Below are 11,818 nucleotides of genomic sequence, written 5' to 3' on the forward strand. Positions count from 1 at the left end.
AGATTATTAGGACAATAATTCACAATTTAATTAGCGAATCATCTTTATAATCACGACCATTGGAAAATAGATTATTTTCAAATTGTACTACAAAACGTTTGTGATACAAAAAGTTCCGGAATGGAAAATTACTTATATAGGATTAATTTTATCAACATGAATATAAACCCTCAACAGGATTTGATGTATATCATTACAACAATGATAAAAATCCATAAAAGCAAAGCTCAAACGGTTAAAATTATATTATTATATCGCCCTAGGAACCACCACTTTGTGATATAAGGCAACTACATCAGAGTATTTACAAATATGCAGTAGTATTTATTTATCACATCGTATTATAGACAGCTTTCAGTTGATATTAAAAAAATATTATAAGTTTATAATCAGACTTAAAGGTCCTAGGACAAACGCTGGAGTCCCAAACGTCGGAGTGGACAAACGCAGGAGTGGACCCTTAACCTAACCTAACCTATTTTAAACTATGTTTTAGGTTTTTTAAATGCCTAACCCCTGCGGGCGGCTTATTTGTGTATTAATATCTTAACCTAACCTAACCTGTATAGAAATACTTATTTGAATTAATATTTTAACACTCCTTCGTTTGTCCACTCCGACGTTTGGGACTCCTGCGTTTGTCGTGGAACCGACTTAAAGCTGGTATTGATTTTTATTTTAGTATTTAGGTAAAATTGTCTGTAATTCGATGCTATACATGATATTTTACTAAGGCTGAGAACCAGTCCTGATCCATCGGATAAATATTAAAAATTAAGATTTTCTTATTCCCCCCCTAGATCTACATCCCTGGGCACAAGTTTGTTGTACGTGTCCACGCCCAACATGACCGCCAGGCGGAGCAGCTGTAGCCCAGTGGCAGAGTGCAGTCTCAACAGTATCTCCAACTATCTACATCAGGTTTTTGTACAATACGCAACTGTCAGGGGGATGAAATAATCATCTGATTAATATGAATCTTGTTTATTTGGTGGGCATACGCAATATATCTAAAATTTAGTATCTATTTTTAAAACTATAATAGTCGAAGGTGAAAGAATCATCTGATCAATATGAAATTTGGTATAATTTTTATATAGGTTGTTGATAAATAAATTGATTATCTACATTGTTCAATCCCAATTATTTACAAATTTACCCCTTCTGTAGATTAAAAATTGGTTAAAAGTTGGATTGTGCTCTGCTAATTTGAACCATCCAACCAAGATCTAGTGAAAATATCTCTCTGGGTACTATACCTGTCTGGGTACTAGCATAGTTTAAAGCCCAACGTCCCTGCTCTGTCACATTTTTTGAGAGGGAGAGGCAAATGTACCGTAAATTACACTAGTACCCAAAGTTTTATACCCCTGTTTTCTTATTCATATAAAATACTGTTATTATTCACTATAAAAAGCTGTATTGTATAAAACCTAAAAATGTGTAGAATCGTGGTAGCAACATGTTACGAGTGCCCTGTGATATTGAGCAGCTAGAGAACATGCACTACAAGTCAGAGGACAAGTTTTCAACACATTTGTGTCAGCGCTATCAACAACGGGCCTCGAACCACAGCCTCAACCAGCTCATACCGAATTAAGACTAAGAAAAATTTTTCCCGTATAGTTTCGAAACCGATTAAGAACCGATTCTGAGACATACTGAAAAATTGTGTATAGCATATTCTATTCAGTTTTCGACGAAAATAGAAATAAACAATCATACTATATGGCATCTCGCCCGCGTTGCGGAGCCGTTTGATTTTAGTGCGGCTCTGGCTCCGACCCAAAATCAACTCAATAATTTTTTTTGCCACGTCTATTTTTTATGTTTGAAGGTTTAAATAGTTCAATTTTTGAAAAAATGGACCAGTTTTGTTAGTCCCGTCCTTTGGCCTCTCAAGGCTAACTGATTTAAATCTTAAGATTTTTCAATTTAAAATCCGCAGTCTATAATACGATGAAAAAATGAACTGATATGCTATGTATTTAGTTGATATAAAACTAGAATTATACTGTGATAAAAATTCCTATTTGTCTAAATGTTTTAATACTAAAATGTATTTGTTAAATATTCTTTATTAAATTGTCAGTCTAATATACCTAATCCTGTTGATATAATTTTTTATTGATAGAAAAGCTAATGGAATGTCCGTCTGTCAAATTTAGACAATAGACCTCGCTTAAAATATGTGTATTAGTGTAAGAATGTTAGTGTTAATCCTTCCACTCTTAGTCATATCAGAAGAGAAAGCTATATGAATAGATGCAGGTGCTTACAAAGGTTTGTATGGGATTGTATGGAGATTGTTTCCTCGTCCCTTACTTATACCAGGGGGGTGGATGCACCACCCTTCAACACGCCTCTAAATCAAAGAATTCGCCGTAGTGTTTATATAGACATCAAAACAAGGATGACAACATCCATAAAAGCAAAGCACTGAAACGGTAAGACAAACGGACATTAACACTTGTATAATGTTAGAACTGAATAATCAGAATATTAAAGTATAAGAGACGAAGCAAAATTGTAAGTAAATTTGTTGAAAAACTGCTTGATACAGGATAATGTTTATGGACATACTTACATTTTTAGGACTTGATTATAGAGTTGATTTGCTTATAATATTGTACTTTGTTGTTCTAGAAATTAATATTCCAAAAATCAGATCAAACGGATAATTAGATCACATAAAAAGTTGTTGTTAAAAAAGTAGATAAATCAACATGTCTAAACTGGACGTACGGACAATGGATATTCTAGTAATGATTATAGAGTTGCTACGCTTTCTAAATCGTACCTAACTACTACAGGAATCACCATGCAAAGTTTGAAATCGATAGGACAATTAACGAAAAAAAGCTAACTATCTTGGACGGACGGACGGACGGACCGACCCTAATTATAGAAAATCTTCGCTTTTAAAAACAATGATAAACATTAAAATTTTGTAATTAGTTGATCTATTGGTGCGCGAAGCACACATATTTTATTACTTACTCTATAACTTTGAGTGGACTTTTTAACACCTAATTTGGCTGTTAGAAGGGTGTAGAGACCTTTGTTAAGGGAAGTGTAGGGAGGTAAGCCTAAAAAGGGGTGTCTACAGAATGGTAAGCGGACTAAGACAACCCCTTTGTCACGACGCTACTGATTTAGTAGATACAATATACAACAAGGATGACAACATCTATAAGTAGCGAAGCACAAAAATCGTGGATGGGAATATGTAAAATATGTATAGTTAGGGAGCAATGTGGTAAAATGTCCCAGTTGACTTAAAACTTCACTTTTGAGTAAAGTTTAGGACATTTTACCACCTAGCTCCTAGATTATTTGTAGCACAGGAACCGTTCTTATATTTCCAAAAATTAAAGTTATAGCGGTTCTAACGGTATACGTAACATTTACTACAATAAACTCGACCCGCACAATTTGAAATTTGCACACCCTATTCTCTAATATTTAGTTATATACTCGCAAGTCAAATTTTACGTCAGTTGTGACATTTTACCAAGTAGCTCCCTAACTATACGTTCTAACAGTTTGTGTGATGCTTTTTTAACACAAGCCGCGCAATTTTATTTTTAAAAAGGTCCGCATTTTGCACACCCTTTAGATTTAAATAGTATTTGTTAGGATTAAGAATAGATTTTTTGGACAAATTAAACTCAAAACCTTATTTAATTTTGTATGTTGACTGACTGACCGACGGTGAAAGTAAATTACATGGTGGATGCTCAGAACAATGGGAAAAATTATCTTGAAACTGTCATCACCAAAAAATTGAAAATCTGACCAAAAAAACAATGTTTTCTTAAAACGACGGAAAATTTCATTTTGATATTTTTAAATAAAAATGCCAAATAATATAATGATAGCCAAAAACCTGCTAAAAAGCAGTCCGACCCCTATGGATGTGAAATAGTTAATTGTGCTCCTTAATGATGAGAAAGTTGTCAAAAAGTTTCAGCCCTCTATCTTTTATAGGAGCCGAGAAAATCACGTGTACCCCAATTCGTGTCTCTTAAGGACGGACATTTTAAATTATAGAGTAGCTTCGCTACAAAAAAATTGAAATAAAACAAATATGTATTTTTTATGATATAATTATTATTTCATTCGTTGTATTAAAAAAAAAACTTCTAGACCTAATTGCTAGGTTTCAGAATTACTAATGCAGCATCTTTATGGTTTCTGTCCTCTTGCAAAATTTCAAAACCTAAATAAATAAAAAGTATTTTTTTCTTATTTTTTTAAGATATAGATTTATTTTAATGAATATGACAATTTTCATGTTTTATATTAGTGAAATTGTTTAAAAAGTGTAAGCCTCAAATTTAACCAGTTTAGATTCTCTGAAAACTTTTAGGAACAAGGATGACAACATCCATAAAAGCGAAGCTCTGAAACGGTAGGAAAAACGGACATTAACACTTGTATAATGTCAGAACTGAATAATCAGAATGCGAATGTATAAAAGTCAAAGCAAAATTGTAAGTAAATTTGTTGAAAAACTGCTTGATACAGGATAATGATTATGGACATACTTACATTTTTAGGACTTGATTATAGAGTTGCTTCGCTTATAATATTGTACTTTGTTGTCCCAGGAATTAGTATACCAAAAATCAGACCAATCGGATAATTAGGTCACATACAAATTTGTTGTTAAAAATGTAAAAAAATCAACATGTTTAAAATGGACGTACGGACATTCTGGTAATGATTATAGAGTTGCTACGCTTTCTAAATCGTACCTAACTACTAAACTACTAAAGGAATCACCATGCAAAATTTGAAATCGATAGGACAATTCTAACATGTCTAAATTAACGAAAAAAGCTATTTTAAAAAGTAAAAAAATCAACATGTTTAAAATGGACGTACGGACATTTTGGTAATGATTATAGAGTTGCTACGCTTTCTAAATCGTACCTAACTACTAAACTACTAAAGGAATCACCATGCAAAATTTGAAATCGATAGGACATTTCTAACATGTCTAAATTAACGAAAAAAGCTATCCGTGACGGACGGACGTAGGGACGGACGGACTGAACCTAATTATAGAAAAGCTTCGCTTTAAACAAAAGGATTGGCATATTTGAGTGAGGTTATAGACCCCAGCTGATTTTTATAATTGTATAGACTAATGATACCAGAGAAAGAGGGGACAATGGGCTGCTATTACACTAGTCCCCAATGTTTCTTTATTAGTTGGCTTAACAACTTTGGGGACTTTAGTGAATTTTGATTGGTTTGTTAATTAATTGAGTTTTCAAACGTTTCAACCACTAATTGTAATCAACAGAAGGGGTAATTAAGTGTACCATAATTGAGGTTGTACATAAATTTATCGGCCATTGTCTTATCCCTTTAGATCCCTGAATAATAATACCTTGTTTTAATAAAGTTTTATATTCTTCTCTAGTCCAGTCGTGGACAAGTACAACTCCAGACTTATGCAGTAATTTGTTACTACAAATACAAAAATTTATGGCATCGTATTATAGACAGCTTTCCGCAGATATTGAAATAAAAAATAATAAGATTAAAACCAGTTTAGTATTTTAATATTCGTGTAAATTGATATGTAATACAAAGCTTTACATAATTTTTCAGTATGGCTGAGAACCGTTTCTAATCTAGCTGATATTAAGCCATATTGGTTTACAGGTTGTAGTTTCATATTAATATAATCTTGTGAATTATCTTTATTAAATTAAGGGGCTAACGTTGATGCAAGCCTAGAAAAAGCAGAAAACTATAAAAGCGGCTAAAAAAAAACAGTTATGAATGCCAATATCACTAGATATATATAATATGCCGTAGTTATAAGAATCTACTATATATATTCAGGCCCCTATCTCTAATAGCCTATGACAAAATCTAATTTTTGTCAAATTCCCTATTTTACAGACAAACTATGGACGTACAGAACCTAACCATTGTGTAGCTATGCTATAAGATATGCCCCACCGTTTAATGCCCCACCTCCCCAGAATAATAATTATTTGTACACCCCGCGGAATAGGGTTAAGGGATGGAATAGTTATTTATCGCATCGTATTATAAACAGCTTTCCGCGGATATAAAAATGTACAATTAAAAGATTAAAACATGTTTTGTTAGAACCGAGATGCCAAGAGGCTAACAAAACTGTTTTTGGCCTTATGATTGTACATTTTCATATTTGTATAAAACTGGATACAATACATAATTTTTCAGTATGGCTGAGAACCGGTTGTAAAGCCAAAGCGGAAAATACTGCACCTGATAATTGACTTTGCAGCTGCTACCCTGGCTCTGCCATCCACAAGAATAAGATCAAATTTCTCATTCAGTCCAGCAGGAAATTCAATATAATCCCTAAAATATAAAATGTCTATCCAATCCGTTTTTTTTGTGTGTGTGTGAAAGATAGAGGGCTATAACTGAGTGAGTTTTTAAATATGGTAAGACACATAACAGAGAGTTGGAATTTTTCTAATATCTCCATTCCATCATGGCGGGCACAGGATGCCAGCAAACGTGGCAAAGTAATCCAGTTAAGGAACAAAAATATAGTTTTGACTTAAACAGAGCAATTTTTGTTACCAAAATTATTAGTACATCCTTATATGAAATACAGGTGTTCAAGTAAATTTCAGGTACCAGGTATGATCCTGCCGGTCCTGATCCTCCAGGTTCATTAAAAGGCTCCTGTGACTGCAATTTTTGACTTAAAGACTTCAAATTTTAAACTTAAGCTTTTCTTACATGTCTATTGTCAACATGACATATTAAATTTTTTAAAATCCGCCACAGTTTTCCCTCCGACAAAACAGATGTGTCAGCTGGCGGCTGCCAAGCACAGCTGCCACCGCCGAAATTCATGTTTTGAGATTTCTAATATAAAATTTACACAAAGACAACCATTGAAAAAATTGTTCTCCTAGCTTCGAAAATAAAAAAAAATTACAGCTGTTTAAAATTTTCAGTAAAAAAGGACCTTTAAACAAAGGTTGTCAAAATGGTGAAGGAAGCGAAAGGGGACTAAGCACCTGCCAGCATTGATCCATAGTATTTTCTTATTGTATATACTAGGTTTATGTTTAATATTTGGTTTATCGGCTAAAAAGTTATGCTTCACCATGGTTTTATATGCAAAAACTTTGAAATGTAAAGCATTTTTTGATGCAATATCATCAAATGCTTTGTTGAGTTCAAAGGACGAAATAAAATAAAAGCATCAAATGCTGTAAATGGTAAAAGTACATTAATTAAACTGTTTAAAATATTACAAGCTACCAACCCTTTTCTAAATATACATTTTTAATCAAAATAATATACTGTTGTGTCAGAGCTTTTAAACAACAGTTTGAACTCATCAAAACATTTGATGATATTGCACTAAAAGATGCCTAACATTTCAAAGTTTTTTCCATATAATAATATGGTGAAACCTAACTTTTTGGTCGATAAACCAAATATTACACATAAAACTAGTATATTCACTAAAAAAATGCTATGGATCAATGCTGGAAGGTGCTTAGAATCACTTGCTCTTGTTCGTGAATAGTCCCCTTTGGCCTTGAATCACCTAAGATCAAAAATTCACTATCAAACACTCTGTTATGTGTTACTAAAAATCTAATAACCATCGGCTTTCATTTACACCAATTACTATTAATCATAGATTAATGGATATGTGGATATTGTAACAAGGAATTTTTCGTCCTCAGATATTCGTCAATAGTTAGGGGATGGGATGGGGTAAAGTCATAGAAGGGATATTAAGTTAAGCGGGAATGGGGGTGACATTATGGTATAAAAAAATAGCCAGCTGAGAGAAACATTTTATCAGAGTATCTATCACAATATCCACGTATTCTATATCCATTTACCAATTTCTATAAAATAATAAAAAAATTACTTTACCTAAAATTTTGATAAGTTCCATCAGATGTAAAAATATCGTAATCTTCATTATTTTCTATTAAATTCACATGTATATTATGTCTGAAAAATTGATATTTTAAATATATTAAAAAAAACATACATGTATCTTCTTAATCTAAACCAATTAATATCCGCTGGATTAGTACCGGTTCTGAACCATTTTAAGCCCCTGTGTCCCAGAATTGCAGGGAGGAAGGGAGGGGACAATTGATCGAATATTCATATTTTAGGAGTCTTAAGACTTTGGGTACTGGCTTAAAGGGAATGTGCAAGAATTTAGCAGTTTATAACCGACTTTGGGTACCAAAATATGAATGACGTCACGAGAAATCACGCAACATCACAGGGCATTCTTAAACAAACTAGCGCAATAATAAAAAGATTAACAATAAACAAACAGACAGAAAAATTTTACTTTAATTTTTTAAAATCATAATTATTAATCAAAAACAAAAAAGAAAGAAATAATTCTGGAATATTTGTTTGCAGTTATATTTATAGAAATTATTTATCTTTTGTAAATTGAATCATTTTAATACTTTTGTTTTATTTTATCAAACAATATCCTTTTTTTAAGATTTGTTCTTTTAAGTTTTTGCATTTTACCTCTCTTTCTTTTCTTTGTTATGATAACAGATAATCTGCTCTGTAACTCATTTTGTCTGTTTGTCACAATAGATTTTGTGCTTCACTACTTATGTATGTTTTCATCCTTATTTAATTATTTTTGTAAATTACCTTTCGGCTCTGCTGTCAATTTCTTTTTTAAGAAAAGCTGCCCACTCATCATTGTGTTCTACGCATACCCATTTCTTCACAAACCTTTCAATTGAAAATCAACCAATAGCATCGGTTATAACACAGCCAAGTTGGTACAAAACAGCTGAAAGCAACTTGCTAGCAGACGAAAAAGGTCCCAAACGTAGGGATCCAGGTAATTTTTTAGTTATACATATAATTTATTATGTTTACAGTAATAAATCAAGTATAGATTTATAATCCAGACATGGGTCTGGCCCAAGTGGCGAGCACCGCTTTTGTCTGCTAGCAATTTGATTTCTCTTCTTTTGTAGGGACTAGCCTGTGTTTATATTCCCCCTCTATTCTTTTACTTTACTTTTAAAAAAATATTTTAAAACTTGCATCGAATACATTTTTGACATTTTACTAATTGAACTACAAATAATATTGACTATTGAAAAGAAGCCAAGAAAAGCATGTTTCCTCCTTCCTTTACCTAACCGTTTGGACAGGTCAGACAATATAGAGTATCTTTGCCACTAAAAATGAGTTAAACCTTGAAAAAAACAGCGTAGAACCTCCACACCCCCATTCCAGAACTGACATTTCATTATGCAGAGTTGAACAAAATAATTTGATTGACAGCAAGTCCATTTCGGGTAAACTGAATAAAAAAAGTTTTACAGCATGGCTTCAAAACCGATCAATATCTGCTGGATTAGAACCTGTTCTCAGCCATACTGAAAAGTCATGTATTTCATAGTATTATAGACAACTTTCTACAAATATCAAAATAAAAAATCATAATACCAGTTGTGTTAGCCCTGGGCTTCGGTCCCCTAGGTCCAAAAAAAACTGTTTTAAATATTACAATTTAAAAAAGAACCTTCCTAATTAATAATGGAGTTTTAATATATCCTATTATATAATGTAGCACGCTTTTTTGTCTGTAGCGAAGGATTTCGCTAACCAATGAACCTATATGGTTCTCCTATACAGTGAAGCTTTTTATAGGACCTGGGAAGGTTTTAAAATATTTTTAGAGAGGGTGTCCTCAACCCCCCCCCCCCAAAAAAAAATATCTTTTTTAATCTTTTGAAACTCAAATTTAAAATGGGATGAGGTCAACTATTCCCTCTCCTATCTTAAGTGCCCCTAGAGGCTTCTAGGGTCGTAGCCGCTAGTTTATTAAACAGTAAAATATGAGAGTTATTGGAATTATCATGCAAAGTTTGAAATTAATATGACAAACTATTCTATAAGAGCTATCCCTCTAGGATGTACGGACGAACTAACCCTTATTATAGAAAAGCTTAAAGAAGGTGTATCAACTATTTTTTTTATATCTAGCCGGTTCTTTTAGTAAGTAGTAGATGTAAAAGTTTTCATAGAATTCAGATATGCAATCGGTTTTTTTGTAGACCTCTTATTTTTTAAGTAATTTAAGTTTAAAAAAAAAAAAATTAAGTCGATTTTAAGGTACTAAAATGCAACAAAAAAAAGAAAGAAAATGGTCATTATGAACAAAAATAGTAAGATCTTTAATTTGACACCTTACTTTTTCAATTCTGTCAGGTAATTATTGAAAAAATCTATTTTTTTAAACCCACGAGAATAAAAACTTTGAACTTAATTTTATTATTTCACTGGTAAAAAAATATGGGTTCATATATACCTTTAGAATCAGAAAAATATTACGAATCCATTGTAAGCAAAATTGAAAAAAAAAGTTTACAATATAGTATATAAACTACAATAAAAGGAATTATATGAAAATATCATATTATATTGTACAGGCAACGTCTTAATTCTTGAATTGAGTAGAAAAATGGAAAGGGGGTAAAGAGGGGGTAAAAAAGGGAAGACGATAGTGTTGCCTGAACAAAAAATATAATTGGCCATTTGTTTATTTTTTTACTTTTTTTCAATTTTGCTTACAATGGATTCGTAATATTTTTCTGATTCTAAAGGTATATATGAACCCATGTTTTTTATGTCTGTTTGAGAAAATATTTAGGTCTAAAGTTTTTATTAAACCGAGGTTAAAAAAATAGATTTTTTCAATAATTACTCAACAGAATTTTAAAAGTAAGGTGTAAAATTAAAGATCTTACTATTTTTGTTCTTACTGGCCATTTTCTTCTTTTATTTTGTTGCGTTTTAGTACCTTAAAACCGACTTAATTATTTTTTTAAAAAACTTAAATTACTTAAAAAATAAGAGGTCTACAAAAAAAACGATTGCATATCTGAATTCTATGAAAAATTTTACATCTACTACTTACTAAAAGAACCGGCTAGCTATAAAAAAAAAGTTGATACACCTTCTTTTAATAAATAAATTACCTATATTCTTTTGGTGGGTTTAAATGATCTAGAGATTTTTGCAAGTATTCCTGAAGACATGCGTTCTTGTCAGGGATCTAAAGGGATAAGACAATGGCCGATAAATTGATGCACATCCCCAATGATGATACATAAAATTACAACAAATGTAGGTTACAATTAGTGGTTAAAGCGTTTTGACACTCAGCTTAATGAACCAAACAATCAAAAGTTATTAGGCCAACGAAAAAAAACGTTAATATAAAACTTTGGGGACTAGTGTAATAAACAGCCCAATGTCTCCTCCCTCCCTGGTTAATGTTTTGGTCACTAGTGCCAGGTAAAAATATAACATAACTAGAAAATATAAAACACATAACAAAAATTAAGACAACATTCTTCGAAGTAATTTTCTTATACATTATATTCTGAAATAAGTTTTTTTTCTTATTTTATTTGCCTAAATAGCGAGTTTATAAGGATAAAAACATCCACAAAAGCGAAGCTCTGGAATGGTAGGACAAACAAACATTAACACTTGTAGAGTATCAAAAATGATTCCTGAATTAGCATAACATATAATGTTGTATATAAGTATTAAGTATGAACAAAATTTTAAGTAAATTTGTTGGAAAACTGTTTAAATACAGGATACTGTTTCGAGGACATTTTAGGACTTGACTCCGCAATTAAATTTGTACAGATGGGTACAATAATCATATAACATAAGAAAATGTTCTTAAAGAAAGTAAAAAAGAACCTAGTAAAAGTGTCTGACTCTGATTATGACGTAAAAAAATTTGCGAATG

General features: G+C 31.8%; 1 protein-coding gene and 1 long non-coding RNA gene across 2 annotated transcripts; one reads left to right on the forward strand and one right to left on the reverse strand.

Annotated features, from left to right (window-relative positions):
• Positions 1-804: 804 nt before the first annotated feature.
• LOC145332887 (uncharacterized) lies at positions 805-2,103 on the forward strand. Its single transcript, XR_013884368.1, has 2 exons — positions 805-921; positions 1,448-2,103. It is a non-coding gene; the product is annotated as an uncharacterized LOC145332887 (long non-coding RNA).
• A 1,994-nt stretch (positions 2,104-4,097) lies between these two features.
• Positions 4,098-11,433, reverse strand: LOC145332228 (uncharacterized). The gene is made up of 7 exons (XM_080177181.1): positions 11,031-11,433; positions 9,242-9,349; positions 8,683-8,766; positions 7,924-8,004; positions 6,277-6,372; positions 5,402-5,481; positions 4,098-4,222 (listed from the first exon to the last, which is right to left on the reverse strand). Exons 2-7 carry the CDS (start codon positions 9,337-9,339, stop codon positions 4,152-4,154), a joined length of 510 nt encoding a protein of 169 aa, XP_080033307.1. The 5' UTR covers positions 9,340-9,349; positions 11,031-11,433; the 3' UTR covers positions 4,098-4,151.
• Between the last annotated feature and the right edge of the window lie 385 nt (positions 11,434-11,818).

The sequence above is a fragment of the Acartia tonsa genome, chromosome 11, assembly GCF_053477335.1.
Source record: "Acartia tonsa isolate MP-2025a chromosome 11, ASM5347733v1, whole genome shotgun sequence".
Classification (NCBI taxonomy): Eukaryota; Metazoa; Arthropoda; class Copepoda; order Calanoida; family Acartiidae; genus Acartia; species Acartia tonsa.